This window comes from Polypterus senegalus, unplaced genomic scaffold, assembly GCF_016835505.1.
Source record: "Polypterus senegalus isolate Bchr_013 unplaced genomic scaffold, ASM1683550v1 scaffold_1956, whole genome shotgun sequence".
Classification (NCBI taxonomy): Eukaryota; Metazoa; Chordata; class Cladistia; order Polypteriformes; family Polypteridae; genus Polypterus; species Polypterus senegalus.
The window spans coordinates 16524-44453 of record NW_024377162.1 but is presented as its reverse complement, the minus strand read 5'-3'; the positions used below and the strand labels follow the sequence as shown (position 1 = coordinate 44453).

The 27930-nt window shown below is 44.8% G+C and overlaps 1 protein-coding gene across 1 annotated transcript in view; it reads right to left on the bottom strand.

Annotated features, from left to right (window-relative positions):
* Positions 1 to 27930, bottom strand: part of LOC120519254 (macrophage mannose receptor 1-like) — an 83844-nt gene that overhangs the window by 46693 nt on the left and 9221 nt on the right. Inside the window, exons 2-3 of the mRNA XM_039742401.1 lie at positions 21548 to 21895; positions 21121 to 21438 (exon numbers count right to left, since the gene is read on the bottom strand). Coding sequence (XP_039598335.1) covers positions 21121 to 21322 — 202 coding nt within the window. The 5' untranslated portion in view covers positions 21323 to 21438; positions 21548 to 21895. The remainder of the gene's footprint in view (positions 1 to 21120; positions 21439 to 21547; positions 21896 to 27930) is intronic.

Sequence of the window (27930 nt, the reverse complement as noted above, 5' to 3'; positions counted from 1 at the left end):
ACCTGTCATCTTTACAACGATTGACAAACACGGAATGTAACTTGAACACAACACATCCTACAAATACGAACCTGATTGAAAGAAATAATGATAATCAAATCCTTGATGACAGCAACCCTCAGTAACACTCACAAAACAAATACTGTATATTGACAGTCATGTTACGCTATTTTTAAAATGTTCCCTTTTCTTTTCTAGCTTTTTAACACACTACTTCTCGCTGCGATACGCTGGTATATATATATGTATATATATATCCCGATCTACATACTCGAATAATGGATACTTTATTCGCCATCAATGATTGTTTTGGTAAAGCCATACTCAGTGTATTCATTAGATGAACGGTAAAAAGTAAGAGCGAGGGAGGATGCAGGCTGTAGTGCGTCAACTCTATCTGAATTGCGCGATCACATTTGAAAAATATATCTTTTCAAGTTCTATTTAGTCCATATGTGTCAAACTCAAGGGCCACGGGCCACATCCGCCCGTGTAATTATATCCGCCCGCGAGATCATTTTATATACTGTATTATTGTTATTAATGGCCCAGGTATATGAAGCGCTGGTAACACAATAAACTACAGATCCCATAATGCAGCGCTTCAGCTGCCTTGCGAACACTTACGCGTTAATCAAGTCTAGCTTATGATGCTGCAAGTTATTGCAAAGCTAGCTCACACGATGCTGAAGAGAAAAGTTGATTCTGAAAATAGAGCCTTTAAAAACCGATGGGAGGCTGAGTATATGTTTACTGAACCCGTGTGTCTCATTTGTGGAGCTAATGTGGCTGTAATTACAGAATTTAATCTAAGACGGCACTATGAGACAAAACATCAGGGTAACCTGAATGCAATGCAGAAGATACAGAAAGCAGAATAATTAAATAAGAATCTGACACTTCAGCGGACGTTTTACCCGTGCACAATTACAAAGTGATTTCAAGTGAAGCTGCTTTTATGGGAGACACAAATGCACCAGTGCACCTTGCCCCACTTTCCCTGTTGCCAAGTAATGTTAAACCAAGTCGTCACTACGGTGTTCCCAAATCGCACTTTGCTGATAAACTGAGCGCACTGAGTTTGCACGCTTTGGTGACTTTGAAGAACAAAAAGTCCGTCTACATGCGGCTCGAACCTTGTGCATGTTTGGTAGCACATATCTGTGTGAGAAGCTCTTCTCAGTGATAAAGACTAACAAAACAGCACACAGGAGTCGCCTCACTGATGAGCACCTGCAATCCATCCTGAGAATCTCCACAACACAGAACCTCACACCAAACATAAACGAACCTGTTGCCAAAAAAAGATGCCAGGCGTCCAGCTCTAAAATGACATATGAGCAAAGACAACTGAATGATTTGATTTGTTATTGCTGAAAGGAACACATTTTATTTATATTTCCAGGTTTTGTTATGCAGCATGTTCATATTTGAATTTGTATAATTTTGACAGGATATATTTTTATGGAGAGCAAAATCTTTTGGGATATTTAAAATCTAAGTTTATTTTTATATAAAATTACATAAGAGTAAAGAAATTTGAATGTTTGTTCTTTTAATGTTTACTTTATTTCTAACTTGTATAATTTAGACAGGATATATTTTTATGGAGAGCAAAATATTATAAGTTGTTTAAGGTTTGAGTTGATTTATTCAGGAATAATATTCCTGTCTGTTTTTACCATTCCTACCAAAGATATTTCTGTCGACTAAATAAAAATTCCTTCTATTTAAAATTTAAATAGAACTTGAACAAATACTGATAGTTCATAATATCCACGCAGACTTGCACGTAAGAGTGGGAGTTATCCGTTTTAACAAGCAGCGTATTGCACTGATCTGAAATAGCTGTGTGTGTATGTATGTATGTGTGTATGTATATGTATGTGTATATATGTAGATGTATATATGTATGTATATATGTGTATATGTATAGATATGTATATATATATGTTTATGTGTGTGTGTGTAAATATATATATATATATATTGTCACGCACGCGAGTAGGAGACCGCGGACGGATTCGAAAGCATCTGGGAAAACATTCGCCGGCAGGGAATGGCGGGTATTAACTTTCTCCCTCTGCTTCCTTGTAGGAAAAAAGACCTCCCTCCTCCGTGGCCGGGTTTGACCGCAGTGCGGCACTTCCGCCCTTCCTCCGCCATCTTGCCCTGACGTCATCCTTCCCATCCTCCCTCACGGACCTTCCCAGCATTCCTCCACTTCCGGCTCCTCCCCAATAAAATGGCCGCGACGCCAGGACTCGGCGTTGCGTTATGAACTGCTAAAGAGTTTATGATTTTGACTTCTGTTTTCTTTTGTTGTAGAATATACGGGGCCGGAAACCCCAACACTTCAAGCTGTCTCTGTTCGTCCTTTACATCTGGCGTAGCCGGCAGGATACAGAAATCCCGGAAATATGACGGAGGGACAGGACCTGAACACCGTGCTGCAAAACATCGACGCCCGGCTCCAGGCACTGCAGCAGGCGCAAGCCGCCACCACGATGGAGCTGGAAGCCACGAAGGCCAGGTTGACAGAGGCCCAGCGGGTAAGGCCAGACCCGCCCAAGCAGACGCCTCCTCCTTTGGTCCCGATGGGTGCTTCTGAAGACATCGAGGCCTACCTAGGCGTTTTCGAGCGGACGGCCACCCGGAACGAGTGGCAGCGGGCCGAGTGGGCGTCCATATTGGCGCCCTATCTGAAGGGACCCGCGCTGCGGGCCTATTATGACCTCCCTGAGGAGGAGGCCGCCAATTACGACCTCCTCAAACCTGAAATACTGGCACGCTACGGCATCACCCCGGGCCAGCAGGCGGCTGAATGGCGGAACTGGGTCTTTGACCCCGAAAAGCCTGCCCGCGCCCAGGCGTTCGAGTTCTGGGGTAAGATGGGGCGCTGGCTACGCCAGAAGGACCCAAGCTCGGAGAGTGGTGGAGCAGGTGGCCTGTGAAGGCCTGGTCAACTCGTTGCCCAGTTCCCTCGCCCAGCAGGTCCGGGACACGCCTATAAGGATATGCCAGGCCTCCTGGACGTCCTGGAGCGTCAACTGGCGGTCCTCCAACTCGGCGGGTCAGAAAGGCCTGCTCGGGGGAACTGACAGGGACGGGCGGCCACCCCCGAGCCCTCTCGGCGTGCTGCAGAAGCACCGCCGAGAACCAGAGCGAAGCCGGGCCCGCCGCGCTGTTACAAGTGTGGCGAGACCGCCACCTGCTGCCAACCTGCCCCCATAACATCGCTCCAGAACCCATGGACTGCACCTGGGCGTCGCCGGAGAGGTACTGTACCCGCCGCATCCCTTGGCGAGTCCGAACACAGGAGTGGTGTTGTTAAATGGGCACGCCGTGGTGGCTTTATTTGACTCCGGCAGCAACATTACCATTGTAGCTCGCCGTTTTGTCTTACCGCGACAGTGGATAAGCCAACGCTTGTTGGTCACTTGTGTGCATGGGGGGACTAGGTCATATCGTTCCGCTCGCTGTTATCTCACCTGGAGGGGGGAACCAACTCAAATGACGGTCGCGGTGCTGCCAGAACCCCCCTTCCCAGTGATTTTGGGACAAGACTGGTCTAAAAGGATCAGCGGTAAGACATCCACCGCTCCCGGGGCCTTGTTGGATCTTGTTATGAGGGGCAGTGGCACCCCTCCCGCGGTCTCCACGCCGTGCACAAGGGCAGGCCCTAATGGCGCTGGTGCCTCGGGGGACCTTTCATACTACGCACCCGACCGGAAGATTCCGCCGGGGAAAGGACTAGCCATGGAACTCTTCCCGGGCCCAGACCACAAGACCCTCTCGCGCCTGGACCATCAGTTCGGTCCACGCCTGCCTCCTTTAAGAGGGAGCAGTGGAATGATGACTCCCTGCGCCGCCTCGAATGCTGTCGTTCTGCCTAACAGCACACAAGCGGACGGTTCCACACGCGCGGAGCCCTTCTTTGTCCTTGAGAACGATCTGTTGTACCGGTGGCAACCCATGAGGGCGAGGTGCGGAAGTTGCTGCTAATTCCGCGTACCTTCCGGCGGGAGGTATGCGAGTTGGCGCATGCTCACCTCCTAGGCGCCCACCTCGGGGCCGAAAAAACACTGGAGAGGATTAAGCTCCGGTTTTACTGGCCGGGGATCAATGAGGAGGTCCGGCGTTTCTGTCAGTCATGTCCGGACTGCCAGATCCGCCAGATTCCTAGAAAGGACCGTGCTCCTCTCGTCCCTATACCCCTCATCGATGTCCCCTTTGAAAGAATAGGGGTCGACTTGGTAGGACCCTTAGAGCCCTCAAACCTTGGCCACAAGTATATACTAGTCATGGTGGATTATGCTACCCGGTACCCAGAGGCGGTTCCCCTGTGCTCCGCTAATTCTAAAAGCATCGCACGGGAATTGGTTAACGTGTTTTCCCGAGTAGGCATACCCAAAGAAGTCCTCACGGACCAGGGTACACCCTTTACTTCGGATACGTTCAGGGAGGTAGCCAAATTACTGCAGATAAAGCACCTGAAAGCGTCTGTCTATCACCCGCAAACGGACGGGTTGGTGGAACGTTTTAATCAGACGCTTAAACAGATGCTCCGCAAGGTGGTCAGCGCGACGGCAGGAACTGGGATCAGCTCCTCCCGCTCGTGCTTTTGCCTATCGGGAGGTACCTCAGGCCTCTACGGGCTTCTCCCCGTTTGAATTGTTATATGGGCGACAACCCCGAGGAATCCTCGACATCCTAAAAGAGGGCTGGGAGGCTGAGGCCCTTCCCTCCTCCAATATTTTATAGTACGTAGCGCAACTGCGCGATCGACTCACAAAAATCAGGCCCCTCCTAAAAGAACACGTGACTCGTGCGCAAGCAGCGCAGGCCCGGTGTTACAACCGCAACTCCGTCCTCAGGGAGTTCCGCCCAGGGACCGGGTTATGGTTCTCATCCCTACCTCCCACTCTAAGCTGCTCGCTCACTGGCAAGGGCCTTACGAGGTTAAGGAGAGAAAGGACTGCGTCGACTATTTGGTAAAACAACCCAATGCGTCGACCGAGTGAGAGGATCTATCATGTTAACCTGTTGAAACCTTGGAAGGATAGGGAGGAGCTGCCCGGCTCCCATAGGTCACTCTCCCTTTTCTCAAGCACGACTGCCCTCAACCTCGGCGAAGAGCTGACACCCAAGCAGCGGCAGGAGTTAATCCAGACACTCCGAGCCATCCCCGAAGTGGTAAGCGAATCACCCGGCCGGACCTCGCTGATTGCCCACGATATAGTTACGGACCCCGGGGTAATCGTCCGGGAGAGGCCCTATAGGCTCCGGAGGCAAAGCGCGCAGAGGTTGAACTGGAGGTGCAACGTATGTTGGACATGGACATAATTGAGGAGAGCCATAGTCCCTGGTCCAGCCCTGTTGTCCTCGTCTCCAAGCCGGACGGCTCCTGGAGGTTCTGTAACGACTTTAGACGTCTGAATCAGGTCTCCAAGTTCGATGCCTACCCGATGCCCCGCATTGACGACCTTCTGGAGCGGCTGGGCACGGCTCGGTATTTGACCACCCTTGACATGACAAAGGGGTATTGGCAAATTCCTTAACGGCATCCGCAAAGAAAAACAGCCTTTAGCACCCCTAGCGGGCACTGGCAATACAAGGTCCTCCCATTTGGGCTGCACGGGGCGCCGGCCACCTTCCAACGTCTGGTGGACAGAGTGCTGAAGCCCCACCAGTCCTATAGTGCCGCCTACCTGGATGACGTGGTCATCTATTCCGGCACCTGGGAGGAGCATCTATTGCAGGTTGCAGCTGTCCTCAGAACACTGGCTAAAGCCGGCCTCCGCATAAACCCCCGAAAATGTTTCTTTGGCTTAAAGGAGGCCAAGTATTTAGGCTACCTCGTGGGACAAGGACAGGTGCGGCCACAGGGCTCCAAAGTTAAAGACATCTTAGAATGGCCCGTCCGAATACCAAGAAGCAGGTGCAGGCTTTCTTGGGGCTTGCGGGTACTACCGCCGGTTTGTTCCCCACTTCTCCGAAAGAGCGGCACCCTTGACTAACCTGACAAAAAAGGGCGCTCCCCTATACGTAGTGTGGACCGACAAGGCAGAACACGCGTTCAGTGACTTAAAAAAGGCCCTAACGTCGGCACCTGTATTGCGGACGCCCGATTTTGGGCTCCCGTTTATTCTCCAGACCGACGCTTCGGACACAGGCCTGGGTGCCGTGCTGAGCCAAAGCGTTGATGGTGTTGAACACCCTGTGATGTACCTTAGCGGAAACTGATGGACCGGGGACTCGGTTTTGCGGCGGTGGAGAGGGAGGCCTTGGCCATTAAGTGGGCAGTGACCCACCTCCGTTATTACCTACTGGGTCGCGAATTCACTCTGGTGACAGATCACGCTGCGCTTCAGTGGATGTCCCTACACAAAGAGTCGAACCCGCGAGTCACTAGGTGGTTTCTGGACCTACAGCCGTATAAGTTCACTGTCACTTATCGGCGGGTACCCTTCAGGCCAACGCCGATGCCCTCTCCCGTATTCACGACCTCTCGGTTAGGTCCGCCCGACCTGGCGGTCCTGGGCTAAGGGGGATATTGTCACGCACGCGCGAGTAGGAGACCGCGGACGGATTCAAAGCATCTGGGAAAACATTCGCGGCAGGGAATGGCGGGGTATTAACTTTCTCCCTCTGCTTCCTTGTAGGAAAAAAGACCTCCCTCCTCCGTAGCCGGGTTTGACCGCAGTGCGGCACTTCCGCCCTTCCTCCGCCATCTTGCCCTGACGTCATCCTTCCCATCCTCCCTCACGGACCTTCCCAGCATTCCTCCACTTCCGGCTCCTCCCCAATAAAATGGCCGCGACGCCAGGACTCGGCGTCGCGTTATGAACTGCTAAAGAGTTTATGATTTTGACTTCTGTTTTCTTTTGTTGTAGAATATACGGGGCCGGAAACCCCAACACTTCAAGCTGTCTCTGTTTGTCCTTTACAATATATATATATATATATATTGTGGCCCCCGGCCGGGGCTGGAGCCCGGCCGGACGCCCAGGAGGACGTGAGGAGGGCTTGTGCCTCCTCCAGACCGCGAGGGGGCGTCCGTCCTGGTTCTGTTGGGGGCCACGGGTTGAGGGCATGGAAGCCCTTCCCTGTAGGGGCCCGTGGTCACCGCCAGGCGCGCCGATGCGGTTTATCCCGTCGGTTGCCGGTCGGGCAGGAGCCCGGCGGGACGCTGGAGGACGGGAGGAGGGCGAGTGCCTCCTCCAGACAGAGTGGGGCGTCCGTCCTGGTTAGGCAGGGGCCTCGGGTACAGGGCTTTGAAGCCCAGCCCTGTAGGGACCCGTGGCCACCGCCAGGCGGCGCCCGGTGCTAATTATCCCGGAGCCTGGCACTTCCGCCACACCAGGAAGTGCCGGGGAAGACTTTGTGTGGCACCGGAGAGCTGCCAGGAAGACAGCCGATACTTCCGCCACGCTGGGGCGTGGCTAAGGACGGAACACCTGGGGCTCATCCGGGAGCCTTATTTAAGGGGCCGCCTCCCTCCAGTCATTGGTGGAAGTCGGGAGGAAGCAGACTGAGCTGGAGGCGAGGACAGGAGGTGGCCAGGAAGGCACAAAGGACTGTGGGCCTGGACTTTTGGGGAATTCGGTGCGAGAAGGCACTGGGGTTGCGTGAGTGCACTAAACTTGTACATAGTGTAAATAAAGTGTGTTGGGTGCAAAATATGTCGTCCGTCTGTCTGTGCCGGGGCCAGGTTTCACAGTGGCGTAGTCGGCAGGATGCTCCGCCTGGGTCAAGGCGGGGACCTGAGTTCAAACAATTAATTTCTGTGAACGGCCCGGCGCAGCAGCGGACCCCACACACTGGCCGCGGGAGCCGCCCGTGCACAACCCCGCGGGAGCGTTTCGCCCCAGAAACCGCCGCCGGACAGCGGAATTGCTTTTCCCGGGTGCGGAGGAGAACCAGACATCGCCGGAGCGCAGCGGGCTCAGTCGCGCTGTCGAGACAGACAGCCAGGCCGGCGTGGCAGCACAGAAGGCCACACGGCGGCGGGGGCCTCGGCATGACGGGATCCGGGAGGTAAGTGCCCTGCCCTGCATTCATCGGCCCCTCGGGGTCGGTCTTACCTTCATTTCTACAGGGAGGGACGAACCGGATCGCGTCCGTGGCAGGAGCACGCCAGCGCCACGGGCTGTCGGCAGCGTGGCGACAGCGGCAGCAAAGAAGGCTGCGGAAACGGAGTCGCTGCGGCTCAAGGAATCGCCGCAGCCACAACGCGGCGAGGAGGCACGTCTCCGCACTCGGAGCAGGGGAGGCAAGATGGCCGCGGGCCGGAGGTCCCGCCCGCTGACAGGCACGGGATTGGCCGGTGTGTCTTGCGTGCCGCCGATGATTGGATAGAGGCGGCCCAAGGAATGCCAGTCTCGTGTCGGAGAAGGACCCGATTGGGCCAGAGGAGTGGCCCAGGGGAGGCAGGCGTCGCGTGGAGCCGATCGACAGGTAAGCTCACCGACGTCTGTCTCTCTCTCTCCACCAGCGGCTCGGCGCGTCTCGGAGGAATCCCTTCGGCCCGTCGAGCCGACGTTTGAGGAATTGCTGCGTGTTCTCGCCGCTCAGTGTGAGCAGCTGATGGAGATGGCGGTCGCGTCGAGAAAGACACCGAGTGAGGGCGGAGGATCGGCGCGCGCGCTGGAACCGAGGCAGGCAGAACACGGCGGGAGTGGTGAGTGTTGCCGTTCCGTAGAGCAAGTGGGGGTTCGCGAACATGGCGTGACCGATTACGGGACGACCGGCTCCAGTAGGCGACCTCCCAACAGCGGATGCGGCGGTGCAGACAGCTAGCGGCGAGGAGCTCGAACCCGCAAGGGCTGGTAGGATCGGGGCTGCTGAGTGCCCTGGGTCATAGCGCCCTGCGCTTCAAGCCTGCAGCTGTCTCCTGTCGCTCTGCCTGGACGCAGACGGGGCTGGATTTGAGCTTTTGCTGTGCTCAGACCCAGACCGTCAGCGCGTCCAAGAAAAGAAGGAGGAACCGAAGGGTGAATGCCGGTTCCTCCGATAGGAGAGGACTCTGGAGTGCGCGCGTCCGAGAAGGGCCGTCCTCTGGATGGACAGAGGAGATCCCCTGGCGGCTGGGCGAGCTGCCTGTGAGAGCGGTGCCGAGGCCGACGGCGGACGGGCATGGAACCTGCGGCGGAGGACTTCAGCAGGCAAGTTGGGGGCTGTCGGAGGGGGCAGGAGCACGGTCGATCACGGAGACCGGCCGGGCGCCGGGGTGAGTGTCCTGGCTGTGCTTCTGGCCCTCTGTTCCTTTATTTTACAGGCCGAAGCCCGGCGAGCGCTGAGGCCGACGTCGACAGGGACCTGCCCTCCTGGAACGGGCCGCTCCGCGGGAGTGCTCCACGCCGGGAGGCCTACAGTGACCCGCTGGGGGGAACAGCAGGGGCGGAGCGGCGCAGACCACAGGGGACGTTGCGCGGCGAGGGTGCCGAAGACAGATGTCCCAGGGTGCCGTGTTGGGCCCTGGGGACATAGTAGGACCCTCGCTGGGGACGTGCTGCCCTTCGGGTTGTGCCGTTCGACCCACGTGTCCTCGCTAGCGGTGGGGCACTGTGGCCCCCGGCCGGGACGCCCAGGAGGACGTGAGGAGGGCTTGTGCCTCCTCTAGACCACGAGGGGGCGTCCGTCCTGGTTCTGTTGGGGCCACGGGTTGAGGGCATGGAAGCCCTTCCCTGTAGGGGCCCGTGGTCACCGCCAGGCGGCGCCCCGATGCCGGTTTATCCCGTCGCGGTTGCCGGTCGGGGCAGGAGCCCGGCCGGGACGCCTTGGAGGACGGAGGAGGGCGAGTGCCTCCTCCAGACAGAGTGGGGCGTCCGTCCTGGTTAGGCAGGGGCCTCGGGTACAGGGCTTTGAAGCCCAGCCCTGTAGGGACCCGTGGCCACCGCCAGGCGGCGCCCCGGTGCCTAATTATCCCGGGAAGACTTTGTGTGGCACCCGGAGAGCTGCCAGGAAGACAGCCGATACTTCCGCCACGCTGGGGCGTGGCTAAGGACGGAACACCTGGGGCTCATCCGGGAGCCTTATTTAAGGGGCCGCCTCCCTCCAGTCATTGGTGGAAGTCGGGAGGAAGCAGACTGAGCTGGAGAGCGAGGACAGGAGGCGGCCAGGAAGGCACAAAGGACTGTGGGCCTGGACTTTTGGGGAATTCGGTGTGAGAAGGCACTGGGGTTGCGTGAGTGCACTAAACTTGTACATAGTGTAAATAAAGTGTGTTGGGTGCAAAATATGTCGTCCGTCTGTCTGTGCCGGGGCCAGGTTTCACAATATATATATGTATATATGACAACAACACTCATCACTCACAACAGTGACAAAACAATTACATTGACAATCATGTTACGTTATTTTCAAAATGTTTCCTTTTCTTTTTCATTGCTTCTTTAACACACTACTTCTCCGCTGCGAAGCGCGGGTATTTTGCTAGTTATACAGATAAAACTTTAACTTTGTTTAAATAATCTATATTCTTCACTGAGAGTGTCGTTAAGGATAGAATAATTAAACATGTACTACGAAGATATTTCAATGTTCTTTAAACGTTTTGAAGAATCGGCGCTAAGCTTACAGGTGGCTCAACTTCTATTACAGAGCTGATTGTGTGGCGATCGGTTACTTGGGGAAAGAAAAGCACTGACTGTAGTGACGGCCACGCCAATATATATTGAATATAAAACAGAAAGAGAAAATAACAACATAGCTAAAAACGCAGCGACATATTTCGGCAAACGTTAAATGCTTGTGTCATGAGCACAAGGTGGCTATGCAGTGTCTGCAATGGAGGTGCCATCCACCGTGCATACGCTGCCTTACTGACACTGACGGACGAAGGAGCCACCGATTCTTTCTCTGCCCAGTGTCACCACAAGCCAAGAGCCGCCCCTGAATACTGCTGCAATAAATTATTTAATCGAAGTGAAACACATGTTTAATAACGTGCTTTAACTCCTATCATCATGAAAATGACATCACGTATACATCTCAGTATTTTAGTTATTCAGAGAGCTTTAATATCACGGATGTAATGGATTATGTGTACAGTCGGAGGAAGAGAGCCGGTTTAAGAAGCAAGTAGTGATTCACACACATAGAGCACATAGAAGATCAAATACAAAACAAAGCATTTAACGTGCTACTTTAATTACGATGTGATTTGAGAAACTGGTTAATTAAACGATTTTAAGATTAAGTTTATGATGTTCTACTTTAATGACACATTAAACTATGTGATTAAAGTGGAAATGTCGAGATTGAAGTTGACATTTCGTGCTTTTTCCCCACCGTGTGCCTTTTTTCTCTGTACCCTAATAAGCTTTCATATGACAGTGACATCAGACAGTGGGCTTACAACTCGGCTTCTCATGGCGACTTTGATATGTGACTTCTTTTTTATTTCCGGCACTGTGCGATTTTGTGAATGTGAGCTTTCAAGTTTCTCCAACACAGTATGTCACTCGATCAACTTCCTTTTGTTGATTATACCACGGTTTATTTGAACAAATAGTATGTTTTTCCTTTGCCTCCACTTGGTATTCGCTGAAATTCTTATATTTTCCCCGTGCTTTTCCCATTGTCTTTTCACAGAAGGCTGAGCTTAAGGGCGATTTATATTGATTTGCATATTCAAAGAGGCGTAATTCTGGGAGGAGTTGGGGCGTTACATAATACGTGTGCACGAGCGTTAGTTTTCACGCTGATCGGGATTTATGTAGCGGAAGAACGTGGAAGTTGGAGTACGCACAGATTCCTGCATCTGGATTTTTCTGTGCGTAAGCACATTTCGCTTTTGTGCTTACGCCATGTTATAGTGCGCGTTCTACGCACGGCGTTATACATGAGGCCCCTGCTGATTAACTGTACAGACTGCATCTCTGTTGTTAGTCATTAGCACTAAAACATAAATAACATGATAGTTATAACATTTTTGTTACTAACCGTCACCTATTCTGTTTCTCTTCTCTGTACTCAAATGTGGCACTTGGTGCCACGGCCCACCTGTCAAGTGGTTTTGCCTGCCTAAGGTAAAGTTATCTCTGATGAAGGATCACAGGAATTGTAGGGCAGATGGATCTTTTCATTGGATTGGCTGGCCCTGTGCTATCTCAGTTGTGGAATGGCTGGGAAACTGGGGGAGGCAGCTTGATGGCTGAGGTCTCCAGGGGCCTCATGTATAACGCCGTGCGTAGAACTCGCACTATAACATGGCGTAAGCACAAAAGCGAAATGTGCTTACTCACAGAAAAATCCAGATGCAGGAATCTGTGCGTACTCCAACTTCCACGTTCTTCCGCTATATAAATCCCGATCAGCGTGAAAACTAACGGTCGTGCACGCGCTTTATCTAACGCCCCAACTCCTCCCAGAATTACGCCTCTTTGAATATGCAAATCAATATAAATCGCCATTAAGCTCAGCCTTCTGTGAAAAGACAATGGGAAAAGCACGGGGGAAAATATAACAATTTCAGCGAATACCAAGTGGAGGCAAAGGAAAAATATACTATTTGTTTAATTAAACCGTGGTATATTCAACAAAAGGAAGTTGATCGAGTGACATAGCGTGTTGGAGAAACTTGAAAGCTCAGATATCAGTCGCCGTGAAAAGGCGAGTCGTAGCCTACCGTCTGAGTGTCATATGAAAGCTTTTTAGGGTACAGAGAAAAAAAGGCACAGTGGGGAAAAAAAGCACGAAATATCAACTTCAATCTCGAAATTTCCACTTTAATCGCATAGTTTATTTTGTCATTAAATTAGAACATCATAAACGTCATCTTAAAATCATTTACTTAACCAGTTTCACAAATCACATCGTAATTAAAGTAGCACGTTAAATGCTTTGTTTTGTATTTGATCTTCTATGTGATCTATGTGTGTGAATCACTACTTGCTTCTTAAACCGGCTCTCTTCCTCCGACTGTACACATAATCCATTACATCCGTGATATTACAGCTCTCTGAATAACTAAAATACTGAAATGTATACGTGATATCATTAAGAGTTAAAGCACGTTATTAAACATGGGTTTTACAGCGCAGCGATTGTGCACGACCATCGATGAAATTATTTATTGCAGCAGTATCAGTTGCGGCTCTAGGTTTGTGGTGGCACTGGGCAGAAAAAGAATCGGTGGCTCCTTCGCCCGCCAATGTCAGTGAGGTAGCCGCCTCGTGCTCATGACACAAGCATTTAACTTTTGTCGAAATTTGCCGCTGCATTTTTAGCTGTGTCATTATTTTCTCTTTCTGTTTTATATTCAATATGTATTGACGTGGCCGCCCATGCAGTTCTTGTTTTTCTTTCTCCAAGTAACCGATTGCCACACAATCAGCACTGATTCTTTAAAAGGTTTAAGGAACATTGAAATATCTTCGTAGTACATGTTTAATTATTCTATCCTTCACGCCAGTCCCAGTGAAGAATATAGATTATTTAAATGAAGTTAAAGTTTTATGTGTATAATATAATAAACATATTTTGCTGCATTTCATCTTAAAAATGATATTGTCATCATATGTAAATACACACTTTATAAAGTGGCTCAGGCTGTGCAATATTATAACTGTAGTACAAGTTTACAGTGAGGTAATTGTACTTATAAGTACAAACAGTTCTACACGGAGCAGTGATTGAGTGCGTTTATAGTTCTTGGGATGAAACTGTTTCTGAACCGCGAGGTCCGTACAGGAAAGGCTTTAAAACGTTTTGCCGTGGCTGAGGTAGCGTGTGCCTGATGCTGTATACCGATAATTCTCTTTCTGAACAGCTGCTGCTGTGATTCACACTCAGATACAGTGATATAAATACTCCGAGTGCTGCAGTGAGAGTAATATGGAAAAAGATGATCCGCTGTGGCAACTCCTAACGGGAGCAGCTGAAAGAAGAAGGTGCAGTGAGAGTAACAACGCTAAAGCAGTTATAGTATTTGGAATGCTATGGCTATTCCCTGGACCATTATATTGTTACAAGTTAATTACAATCAGATGCGTTACACTAATAAACAATATGCGTTTAGTTTCAGTGTATTTATAAAGCCGCGTCAGGAAAATAATGAGTAACCACACAGGAACAGTAGCACTGCTTTGACGCTGGGTGCCGCCAGTCTGCAAAACCGAGCGTAGAACTTGCGTACGACAAGGTATGAGGTACCGTGGAAAAGTGCGTGGCTTTACGCCAAGTGTAGGTTTTATACATCGCGATTTGAACGTGGAACAGTTCTTACGCAACATTTCTGTGCGTACGCACCGTTTATACATGAGGCCCCAGGACTCTAAACAAATCCAAATCGTATTATGTGATATCATCTACTGTTAAATTCTGCTCCGTACATGTATATATATATATATATATATATATATATATATATATATATATATATATATATATATATATATATATATATATATATATATATATATATATATATATATATATATATATATATATATATATATATATATATATATATATATATACAGTGGTGTGAAAAACTATTTGCCCCCTTCCTGATTTCTTATTCTTTTGCATGTTTGTCACACAAAATGTTTCTGATCATCAAACACATTTAACCATTAGTCAAATATAACACAAGTAAACACAAAATGCAGTTTTTAAATGATGGTTTTTATTATTTAGGGAGAAAAAAAAATCCAAACCTACATGGCCCTGTGTGAAAAAGTAATTGCCCCCTGAACCTAATAACTGGATGGGCCACCCTTAGCAGCAATAACTGCAATCAAGCGTTTGCGATAACTTGCAATGAGTCTTTCACAGCGCTCTGGAGGAATTTTGGCCCACTCATCTTTGCAGAATTGTTGTAATTCAGCTTTATTTGAGGGTTTTCTAGCATGAACCGCCTTTTTAAGGTCATGCCATAGCATTTCAATTGGATTCAGGTCAGGACTTTGACTAGGCCACTCCAAAGTCTTCATTTTGTTTTTCTTCAGCCATTCAGAGGTGGATTTGCTGGTGTGTTTTGGGTCATTGTCCTGTTGCAGCACCCAAGATCGCTTCAGCTTGAGCTGACGAACAGATGGCTGGACATTCTCCTTCAGGATTTTTTGTTAGACAGTAGAATTCATGGATCCATCTATCACAGCAAGCCTTCCAGGTCCTGAAGCAGCAAAACAACCCCAGACCATCACACTACCACCAACATTTTTTACTGTTGGTATGATGTTCTTTTTCTGAAATGCTGTGTTCCTTTTACGCCAGATGTAACGGGACATTTGCCTTCCAAAAAGTTCAACTTTTGTCTCATCAGTCCACAAGGTATTTTCCCAAAAGTCTTGGCAATCATTGAGATGTTTCTTAGCAAAATTTAGACAAGCCCTAATGTTCTTTTTGCTTAGCAGTGGTTTGCGTCTTGGAAATCTGCCATGCAGGCCGTTTTTGCCCAGTCTCTTTCTTATGGTGGAGTCGTGAACACTGACCTTAATTGAGGCAAGTGAGGCCTGCAGTTCTTTAGACGTTGTCCTGGGGTCTTTGTGCCCTCTCGGATGAGTCGTCTCTGCGCTCTTGGGGTAATTTTGGTCGGCCAGCCACTCCTGGGAAGGTTCACCACTGTTCCATGTTTTTGCCATTTGTGGATAATGGCTCTCACTGTGGTTCGCTGGAGTCCCAAAGCTTTAGAAATGGCTTTATAACCTTTACCAGACTGATAGATCTCAATTACTTCTGTTCTCATTTGTTCCTGAATTTCTTTGGATCTTGGCATGATGTCTAGCTTTTGAGGTGCTTTTGGTCTACTTCTCTGTGTCAGGCAGCTCCTATTTAAGTGATTTCTTGATTGAAACAGGTGTGGCAGTAATCAGGCCTGGGGGTGGCTACGGAAATTGAACTCAGGTGTGATACACCACAGTTAGGTTATTTTTAACAAGGGGCAATTACTTTTTCACACAGGGCCATGTAGGTTTGGATTTTTTCTCCTAAATAATAAAACCATCATTTAAAAACTGCATTTTGTGTTTACTTGTGTTATATTTGACTAATGGTTAAATGTGTTTGATGATCAGAAACATTTTGTGTGACAAACATGCAAAAGAATAAGAAATCAGGAAGGGGCAAATAGTTTTTCACACCACTGTATATATATATATACGAGTTGTGGCAGAAAAGTAATGAGACTGATTTTTTATTTACCAAAGTTTTTTTTTTTTCAAACATCAATGTTATCCCCTTCAAAGTAGTTTCCTTGGGCAGCTACACACCGATGCAGACGTTGTTCCCACTGTTGGTAGCAGCGCTGGAAGTCTTCAACCGCTATGGTCTTCAGCATGTCCGTTACACTCTTTTGGATGTTTTCTAAAGTCCCAAAATGACATCCTTTGAGGACATTTTTCAGTTTAGGAAAAAGGAAAATGTCACACGGACTGAGGTCAGGTGAATAAGGGGGCTGGGGAACCACAGGAATGCCTTTTGAGGTCAAAAATTCTGTTATGGAGAGGGCAGTTTTTCGGCACCATTTTGGCACAGACCTTTCGCATGTGCAAATGTTCAGTCAAAATTTGATGAATGGTAAATCTATTCAAATTTAATTGTTCACTCAACATTCTTAATGTTAAACGACGGTCTGATCTCACAAGAGTGTTCACACGTTCGATGTTTTCATTGGTTTTTTCGAAGGTGAAGTCCTCCCTGAACGGTGTTCATCTTCAACGTGTTTTCTGCCTTCCAAAAATGATTTGTGCCAGTGAAAAACTTGAGCTCGGCATAAAGAATGTTCCCCATAGGCCTGTTTTAACTTTTCAAAAGTCACACTTGCCGTTTAATGGCACAACGTTGCTCCAAATTCCGCTGTTCCATTTTGCGTGACGCACAACCAAAAACACAACTTCGCTAATAGCAGTCACAAAAATCACGTAGTTAACGGAAGGAGTTGAAACTCGAACTGAGCTATGGGAGGGTACTGATACACGTGCTCTATCAAGGACAGCGGCACAGCGTTGCCAGATCGCTTGCAGTGTTGCCAGTCTCATTACTTTTCTGCCACTCCTCGTATATATATATACAGTATATATATATATATATACTGTATATATATATATATATATTATACTGTATTGAGGATTACTTGTGCTCTGTTCTGTGTATTGTATTGTATTTTTTGAACTGCCTTTCCCAAGGTTTCTTCCATTTTTTCCCTACAAAGGTTTTTATTGGGAGTTTTTCCTTGTCTTCTTAGAGAGTCAAGGGTGGGGGCTGTCAAGAGGCAGGGTCGGTTAAAGCCCATTGCTGCACTTCTTTTGTAATTTTGGGCTATACAAGAATAAACAGTATTGTATTGTATTGTACTCTTTCATCTTAATGTTGCCTTTGTTTTATTTCTTGAAGTCTGCAACTTATTTTATCTATGCTGCTTTGACTTCAAATCAGGTGTCTCTAATGACTGAAATCATTTCTAACATTATTCTGTTAAATTGGAGTCATTATGTGTTATCAAGCAGTTCTTTGTTTTTTATGTGTTGCATGCTTTAAACGTTTTAGTTGGCAGATTTCAGGTAACAGGACAATGTCTTCTTTTGCTAAACAGAAATGCAGTGCATTCTGTGAAAGCTGACAGGCAAAGCAGAATTCAGAGTATTTTGCTTAGTTAGACACTGCAGCTTTTGGTATCCATGGGATTTGACCATGAGCTTGTGTGATAATGAAATTAGTAACATCCCTGAGTTTTTAGAAACTGTAAAAATATTAGCTACTCTGCTAGTAGAATCAAAGCCAGGTGTGTGCACTTAATTTGGGTAATGTGGTGGGGTGGGGGAGTGAGCTGCTGCCTTTTATTAGTTTTTTTTTTTTCCAAAAAGAGTTCTCTCAGTTAGTTCAGTTGGTGCATTGTTGCAAAAACTGAGCTTTCATTTCAGCTGCTTTAATGACTTTTGTAAAAAGCTGTGCTGAACTGTAAAAGAAAAGGACGCTTGCAAGGAGCCTTTCTCAGCAGTTGGGCACTTAGAAACCAACTTTTTCTCTGGCAAGAAATAAACTTCTCAGAACCTGGCTCACCACACCACTCACAAACACCACAAGTGAGGAGATATAATGAAAGACACCTCTGCAGACAGTCAGTGATAGAACAAACCATTGGTTCATTAAATATCAGATGGTGGTGTTTGAACTTATTGAATGACACATTGCTATACAGCCCCACAAGAGGTTTATCATATTGTAATAGTAATTGCAATTCAAAGATGTCATTTGTACAGAGACATGTATGTATTGCAACCTTTATATATGCTTGGCAAAATTATTTTAGTTTTTTACAAGTTCTATAAGAATGTTTTTAAAATCTCACAGTTCTGTGCATACAACCTGAACAAATTCAGAAAGTTTCTTTTGTAAAAGTTGCATAATGGCACATAGTTATTGTTCTCTTCACCCAGCTGCTCCAACACTTATTTTCTTTTATTTGTGACTTCTACAAGGAGAACAGCAAAAATATGCTTTACAGCTCTCCACTTCAACCAGTAATACCTCAAGTTCACATTCACTTCTGTTTTGTTTCTGCCTTTTCTATTCTATGTATTCTCCCACAATTTGTAGTAAGAACATCACTCAGGAACATGGCCAAATGTATATGGTGATTAAATCATAAATATTCAAAAAAAGCATTTTTTAAGCCATAAGTGGTTACTGGAGGAAGGTGACAGGGTTTAGCTAAAAGGACAAGCATGTGAGCATAGTTTCATATTTATGCATATTTATAAGGAACTTGGTGTGGCACCAGTCATACGTTTAGTTTTATAAATCATATATTTTGTGCATATGCTATTTTTGTCTTTCAGGCATAAGCAAATTTTTAATATGGAATTTAAGGAAGGTTTTATACACAAGACTTTTGGTATCTTGAGTAAGTCTTGTGTTCCTTCACTCAGAATGCTCTTTAAGTAGGTACTGCTGTATTTTTCTTCTAAGGCTCCTAGTTCACAAAAATAAGACATATTGCCCCCTTGCCAGCTTTCGTTTTTGACCAGATAGCAAATGTTGCCAGTGCTGGCACCTGCTTTACTTCACATTTCAGCAATTAGTTTACTACAGGAAAGAAAACAAAGAGCAATTTATTAATCTATCCATTTTCAGACTGGCATATTTAATGCAGTGTCACATTAAACTGGTGCCCACCCTGAGTCCCAGACAAAAAGACAATTTATCAGGCCTGTTTTGCTAGACTTTCTGTGGCACACAAGGCCTGTTAAGACAGCAGATGTAACAGGGATACAGAAATCCAGCTTGTACTCCCACCTTCCTTCCTGAGTGAATGGCTGAGCTGCATCTCACACCAACAGTTTGGTCAACTCTGTGTTTCATCTGATAACAAAGGTGTACATGGCAGCTGAGTTGACACCTCTTCAGAGACACATTCAGAGAAAACAGAACTCAGATGGACATTCATTTTAGGGTTATAACTGAAATCTGGCTGAAGGCACCTTTAAGCAAGCACTGGATTTGTAACTGGAAGTTATTTTGATCCAATCAGCATAGGTCACATCTTTCTACAAAACTATCAGTATTCATCTCTTCTGTCTCTTTTGAGGAGCTGAAAGCTGATGATCTGTTCTCTTTTGGGAAGCTAAACTCTGATGATTCATTCTCTTTGGATGAGCTGAAAACTGGCAATCTGTTATCTTTGTGAGCTCAAAGCTAATGAGCCACTGTCTTTGGGGTAAGAAGCCACTCACTATCTGTGGAGCAAAACAGATGAAAGTTACTCTCCATAGGGTCTGGATGGCATGACCGAGCTCTAAGATTCACTCTGCCAAGCCAAGCTCTGTGCCAGTGACTGAGCCTATTTGAAAAAGACTGAGAAGCATTGTTACTTCAAGAAGGAAACTTCAGCACCTACACTCCTGTGCCACAGTAACGCTTTTCCCTGTTAAATTACAGCGAGCTGGGAAACGCAGTATCACACTATGCAACACACAAAGGACAAAGAGCCATGTAGCAAAGACAAAGAGTGACCTCCAACACAAAATGAGTCATCCACTTGAACTCAGAGTAACAACTCCACACAATATCAGACTTAGTATTTTAAAACTGTATATTTGTGTAAGATAAGTTAGAACTTTAAATAGTCAGTAAACAGCTAGCTTCTTCTGTGTTATATGTTTGTCTCCCATGTCTGTCTTATGTCCTGTCTTCTTTTTCAATTTATATGCAGTTATATTTCTATAACCCATATGTGCTTATCAATAAATTGTATTATTTTGTTTCTTAAAAGCTTCAGTTATGTTAATGTAAGTCTAATGGCTGGACAACCCTCCTACACAGAAATGTAAGGAAAATAAAGTGGGAGCCTTACCAAATTATTTGATTGATTGCTAGCATTGCCAAAGGCAAAACTGATAATTAATTGATTGACTAACATCAATTAATCATTTCTTTTTCTCATATCATGCACATTTTCTTATATTTATTTGGCATCCCTGTGTGAACAGAAGCAGAGATCCTACACTTTCTACAACAGCATTTGAAGATGGTAAATAAAATTGGTTTGTGCAATAAAAATATAACAGTAAGATGGTAAAATATGCACTTATTCTGTTAGTGAAGGACTTGGACATAAGTTTAAATTAATATTTATTAAATGTTTAAGGGCAGATGTGCCTTGACCACAAAAATGAATAAATAATACACCTTAATAAATAAAACAAATGTTAAAAACTGAAAAAATGCTCAAATGGACCTCAATTAATTTGACTTTAAGAGTAAGTTGATTAGCTGAAAACTAATATTGAATTTTCTCATATTTATAAATCACAACAAAAATGCTACATGCTTGATTTGTTAATGCAGATTTGTAAAACGGGAGAGTAAACAAATCTAAATATTCTAATTGTGTTGGCCCTACAGATTTTATTATTTTTTCTCCAGCCGTCTGGAGTTTTTTTGTTTTTTCTGTCCCCCCTGGCCATTGAACCTTACTCTTATTCGATGTTAATGTTGATTTATTTTGTTTTATAATTGTGTCTTTCATTTTTCTATTCTTTAATATGTAAAGCACTTTGAGCTACTGTTTGTATGAAAATGTGCTATATAAATAAATGCTGTTGTTGTTTTTTTTTTAACATTCAGTCTTGTACCATTATATAACATTATTTAAAATTAAATCACTCTCACCATTGTAGCACAGGAAAGGATTCAGTGCATTGCAGTCTGAGTCATTCCAAGAGCCATCTGACTGGAGCACAGCACAGGAAAAGGTACGCTTCCAGTTTGTGTAGGTGACTGGGTCTGAATTGGACCAATTCCAGTTATCATATTCATGCCGAAGACCAATCCAAGCAGAGTTGGTACACCAGTTACTCAAGTTCTTATTCATGGCTTCATTCTCAACAGTAATCAGGGTACCTGAGCAGTTCACTTTGCAGTAGTTCACAGCGTCACTCCATGTTAGCTTATATGACACATACTGTTGTGATGAGGGTCCACATGAGCCTAAGAAAGATTTTAAACAAATTTACATATTCACTGTTTGATTAAATATTACATTTACTTTTGAATGAGAAATATCTTTTCTAACACAAGAGATAAATGATAACCTTACTGTTGCACAAAAATGTTTTTTGTAACCTACAGTCAGCATCATTCCATCCATTTCCTCCATTTTCTTGATATTTAATCTCCACACACTTTTCATTATGATTATAATTATTTGGATCGCCAATACTCCAGTTTCGAAATATTGAATTCCCTCCATCAGACTATTTCCAAGGGTTGTTGAACAGGCCAATCCAGAAGGGAGTACCCTGTGATTTGTTCTTTATCACCTCATTTTCACTTTCATTTCTTATACTGACCAGGTCTGTGTAGTTCACTTTGCAGTAGTTCTGAGCTCTGCTCCACATCACACTCTCATTTATCCAGAAATACCTCCTACTGATGTTGTTTGTTTCTGTAAATACAGAATACAGAATGTAACTGTATTTATGACAAATAAAACTACTAAAAGGCATGAAAGCGCAATATTATGGATTAATATTGTCTATATTAAATATGTGTTATTGTAATGCATCGCAATATTAAGAAACAGTTTTAGGAGTATTTTTGGAGATTTTTTTAAAATCAAAATTAAGTATGTCCATTACAGCATGTAGCAACACGCTGTTGATATTTCCTAATTTATTTTATCTCAACTTTGTTTATGTTTGGTCACCATAAGTACAGACGATTGGTTAAACAAGTGTGCTGTAATCACCTACTGTATACCCTTCCTCCTAAAGCTCCTATAAACACATTATTCATAGTTATGATAAATTTTTTCCACTGTTCTACATTTTTCTTTGTGCAATTTTATACTTAAGCAATGGAAAGGGGCTAGACAAATAAAATGTATTATTATTATTATTATTATTAGTATTACTGTATACAAGTAATATGATATAATCAGTGTCAGTGAGTCACAGGAAGTATTATGACATCACATTCCTGCTATCCAAGAAAAACCTGGGATCCTGGAGAAGGCCATTAGCTCTGCAGTGTGGCAGCTTGTTTGTGCCTTTGTGACAACACAACAAAAATATCTCTAAAATGATTTTTATTGACCTTTATGCTTTTTTCTAAGTTTTAGGTGTACATAGGTACACAGGTAAACATAGCACATAGAGTAACTAACAGAGCATATTTTTTTTACCTCTAAAAGTGATATTGGAGCAGTAGGGCACAATTACTCACTTTCTCACAGACTGAATAATATTTTATCAAAAAAACAATTTATTTAGATAATATTGTACTGCTTAATGCTTTTTCAAAAAGGTCACAATGTCTTTTAACACTATTATAAAACCAGACATAACATTAACTATAGCTCCCTGAATGAAAGTTTATGTGAAACTTTATTGATGTTTATCTGCTTTCTATGCAAAACAATGCTTGTCTCCTGCACTAATCAGCAATTCACGCTTGATTTATTGGTATACTGTATCTGTCACTTCAAGATTGTGAGACAGAAAAGAAAGTGGACATAAAGATATCTAATGCACTATGCTAAAGAGAATATGAAATATTATCAATTTATTAATAAAACTTCTCATTCTTTTCCTTTTTTCTGCATTTATATATAGCCTATGGGACATTAGGATTCAGGAGAGGACTGACCTTTACTTGTACAAAGCTGATTAGAGTTTAAATATGACCCAAAGCAACCATCTGACAAAGTTATGGGCTCTCATAGCACAGTGCCTGGTGTTGAAACTTTGTACATGCAGGATACTAGTTGCTGACAAGCTATACATAAGTATAAAAATAATTTTGCTGCTATTTTTTTTATTATATTTCTTTGGTGGGAATGTTTTAAATTATGTATGGCAATGCTGTTAAGTCATCTGTTAACATTTTGAACCTTAGTTGCTGAAGATTTATGCTGGGCTGTATTTGTATTTTGGCATTCTCTTACTATTACTTCACCATAATCATACATCAGCCTTGGGTCACTTGTTCAGAAAAAGACACTTAATTTGGGAAATTATAAAAGGGCACCATAGGGTGTGTTTTATTACTCTGAATTAGTTTTTACTAAGAAATATTTCATGGTATACCTCCCTGCTCCAAAGTGGTTTAGTCAGTGGTATCTATACTAATAAAAGGCAAAGCCCTCACTCACTCACTCACTCACTCACTCACTAACTGACTCATCACTAATTCTCCAACTTCCCGTGTAGGTAGAAGGCTGAAATTTGGCAGGCTCATTCCTTACAGCTTACTTACAAAGGTTGGGCAGGTTTCATTTCGAAATTCTACGCCTAATGGTCATAACTGGAAGGTATTTTTCTCCATTAACTGTAATGGAGTTGAGCTGGAATGACGTGGGGGCAGAGTTTCGTGTGACATCATCACGCCTCCCACGTAATCACGTGAACTGACTGTCAACGCAGTGCGTAGAAAACCAGGAAGACCTCCAAAAAGCGCTTAAGAAAACATGCATTATATAATTGAGAAGGCAGCGAGAAACAATAAGAAGCGAGCGAGTGACATATACTACCATATTCATGAGTGTTGCTGCCTCGGAAAGAAAGCAAGGTGTAAACCTAAACTTTAAATTAAGTTCATAGACAGGCTACCGCTGGCGTTTCACATGCCCACAGGTAATGCGGGATACAAGGTTAATGAGAGGGCGCAGGATATAAATGAGAGTTTTGATCACTTTGTAACTAAGTTAAAATTGTAGGTTAAGGGGTGTGCTTATGCAAATTCCGAGACTGTGTTTGTGGGGGATTGACAGTTAAGGCGGGTGGGGAGTCACGTTATCATCTCCCCTCCCATTCATCTAATTTCGGTCTGAGCTGAGCTCCGCAGCTAATGCAGTCTTTCGAAGCAACTTCGTCACACTGCCACCAAATACTCACAGAAAAATCCACAAGTTAATACACACGCTATCTCTCGAGTTTCTCCACACTGAATCCTCCAGGCACTACTTACAAAAGGTCACATTGACAATCGTGTTACGTTATTTTTAAAATCTTTCCTTTTCTTAGCACAAGCACAGCTGAGAAGCTTCGATGCATGTGCTCCATAACGTTAAAAATAATGCATTTAATCACACTTTGCATTACAAGCAAAGGGAGCTTTTGTCAATGCATGATTTCCTGGTACTGTACACGATTACATTGATCAAGCATCCCGATTCATTTTACCCTCGCACCACCTTAGTTTGATAAGAAGTCTGAAAAAATATGAGGTTAACACAGAAAAACATCAACAATTCAGCTTTATGAATAATCGATTCGCCATCAATAATTGTTTTGGTAAAGCCATCCTCCTTCCATTTTATAATTTTTCCGCCAATAGCCATGATTAAATGAACGGTAAATAAAGTAAGAGCAAAGCGAGGGTGACTTATTTAGGCAGGCATATATATGACAGCAACACTCATGACAATGTCAATCATGTTACGTTATTATTAAAATGTTTCCTTTTCTTTTTCATTACTTCTTTAACACACTACTTCTCTGCTGCGAGGCGCGGGGATTTTGCTATATATATAATATATGAATGACCTCCAATGAGCGCTGAGACTTTTGATATCATGAGCGTGTCTGCAAAACTGTGGTCTCCTGCCCAGCAAAAGTCGAGCAACCAGCGCGCGCGCATAGCTGTGCCGGCCTTTGAGGCGCTGACTGCGCTTCTGCCTTAAGTCAAAGTGAGCACATTTAATTTTTTTCATCCTCCCCCTACGCTATAGCCCAGACAAGTGCAAACACGGGACCCCTTTTCTACACCACGGAAAAATAATATTAAGGCGATTCACACTTTCTTTTGCACGTACTGTATACGATTATGAGGTCCTCACCTCGGATTATGAAAACACGCACACGAGTGGAGGACTGACAGTGCCATCACAGCTGATTAATGGCAGGGACGTCTCACCAGTCTACACAAGACCCACCACGACTGTCCCCAAAAGGCGATCATAACGTCAGCGAACACATCTCTCTATCTATACTAATAAAAGGCAAAGACCTCACTCACTCACTCACTCACTGACTCACTGACTCATCACTAATTCTCCAACTTCCCGTGTGGGTGGAAGGCTGAAATTTGGCAGGTTCATTCCTTACAGCTTCCTTACAAAAGTTGGGCAGGTTTTATATCGAAATTCTACGCGTAATGGTCATAACTGGAAGCAGTTTTTCTCCATTTACTGTAATGGAGATGAGCTTCAATGCCGTGGGGGCGGAGTTTCATGTGACATCATCACGCCTCCCATGTAATCACGCAGTACATAGAAAACCAGGAAGACCTCAAAAAAGTGCTGAAGAAAACATGCATTATATAATTGAGAAGGCAGCGAAACTATAAGAAGCAAGCGAGTGACATATACAACCATATTCATGAGTTCTGCTACTTCGGAAACAAAGCATGATGTAAACCTTCACTTTAAATTAAGTTCATAGACAGGCTGCCGCTGGCGTTTGTAATTTAGTGCCTGCCCATATAAGGCCGTCCGTCAGCGGCAATCCAATAGCAAACTGCCACGGGTAAATATTCACGGGTGAAGGACTGTGCTTATGGAGAGGAAGATGAGATGGTCAGGGTGGTGTTTGACACAAACTCAGCGAAACTGTGAGAGAAAGTTTTAAGTGCCAGGACTAAGGTAACATTAAATACAGCCATGGACATAGCACGAGATGGCACCAGCACAGCTGGGAACCTTCGATGCATGTACACCGATAAAAAGCAACAGTTCCAAAGAGCGCTGAACAAAAACCGAATTACACAATTGAAAAGGCAGCAAAAAATATGAAGCTTCTGATACATAAATGCATATTCATAAATCCAGCTACTGCGGAAACAAAGCACACGTTTGGAAAAAGTCAATGTCCCGCTAAAGGAAGACAGTGTAAAAAAACCCGTGCATGCAGTGTGTCAGGTCTCAGATAAAGAAGAAGACGAGCTGTTTATTGATGCAGTAAGAAACGAATCGATGAATGAAACCTGTCATCTTTACAACGATTGACAAACACGGAATGTAACTTGAACACAACACATCCTACAAATACGAACCTGATTGAAAGAAATAATGATAATCAAATCCTTGATGACAGCAACACTCACAAAACAAATACAGTATATTGACAGTCATGTTACGTTATTTTTAAAATGTTCCCTTTTCTTTTTCTACCTTTTTTAACACACTACTTCTCCGCTGCGATACGCGGGTATATATATATGTATATATATATACCGATCTACACACTCGAATAATGGATACTTTATTCGCCATCAATGATTGTTTTGGTAAAGCCATACTCAGTGTATTCATTAGACGAGCGGTAAAAAAGTAAGAGCGAGGGGAGGATGACTCATTGAGGCATGCAGGCTGTAATGCTTGCGTCAACTCTATCTGAATTGCGCGATCACATTTGAAAAAATATATCTTTTCAAGTTCTATTTAGTCCATATGTGTCAAACTCATTTTATATACAGTAATCCCTCCTCGATCGGGGGGTTGCGTTCCAGAACCCCCCGCGATAGGTGAAAATCCGCGAAGTAGAAACCATATGTTTGTATGATTATTTTTATATATTTTAAGCCCTTAGAAACTCTCCCACACTGTTTATAAATATTCTCCGCACAGTTATACAGTAAACCCTTGTTTATCGCGGTTAATCCGCTCCAGACAGATAAATGAATTTCCACGAATCTAATATTTTCGCAGTTAGAGCATAGAAAACCTGTTTACGACCATCTAAATAAGTTTTTTAACATTATTAGAGCCCTCTAGACATGAAATAACACCCTTTAGTCTAAAGTTTAAACTGTGCTCCATGACAAGACAGAGATGACAGTTCGTCTAGCTGCATCAGAAACAGTGAGATGACAGTTCTTTCTCACAATTAAAAGAATGCAAACATATCTTCCTCTTCAAAGTGCGCGTAAGGAGCGGAGAATGTCAGAGAGAGAGTAAAGTAAACAATTAAAAATCAATAGGGCTGTTGCGCTTTTAAGTATGCAAGCACCGCGATAAAGCAGCGGCAATGAAGGGATCAATGCGAAGGTAGCCTTTCAGCATTTTTTACAGGAGCGTCCCTATCTTCTAAGCAAACAGCTTCTGTGCAAAACCCCTCTGCTCACATCTCCTCCGTCAAGCGCAGAGAACGTCAGAGAGAGAGAAAGAGAGCTTGAGATTAAAGCAAACAATCAAAAAATCAATAAGTGTGCTTTTGGACGCAGCTCGAAAAAGCGGCATTTCTTAGAGGAGCGTCCGTATCCACTAGGCAAATAGCTTCTGTGCAAACAGCACCTCTGCTCACACCCCCTCCGTCAGGTGCAGAGAATGTCAGAGAGGGTGAGATAGAGGCAGAGACAAGCAAACAATCGAGCACCGCGGAGGAGGCATATCTTATAGCATTGAGGAGTTTTAGTTAATATGTAATACGTGCTCTGATTGGGTAGCTTCTAAGCCATCCGCCAATAGCGTCCCTTGTATGA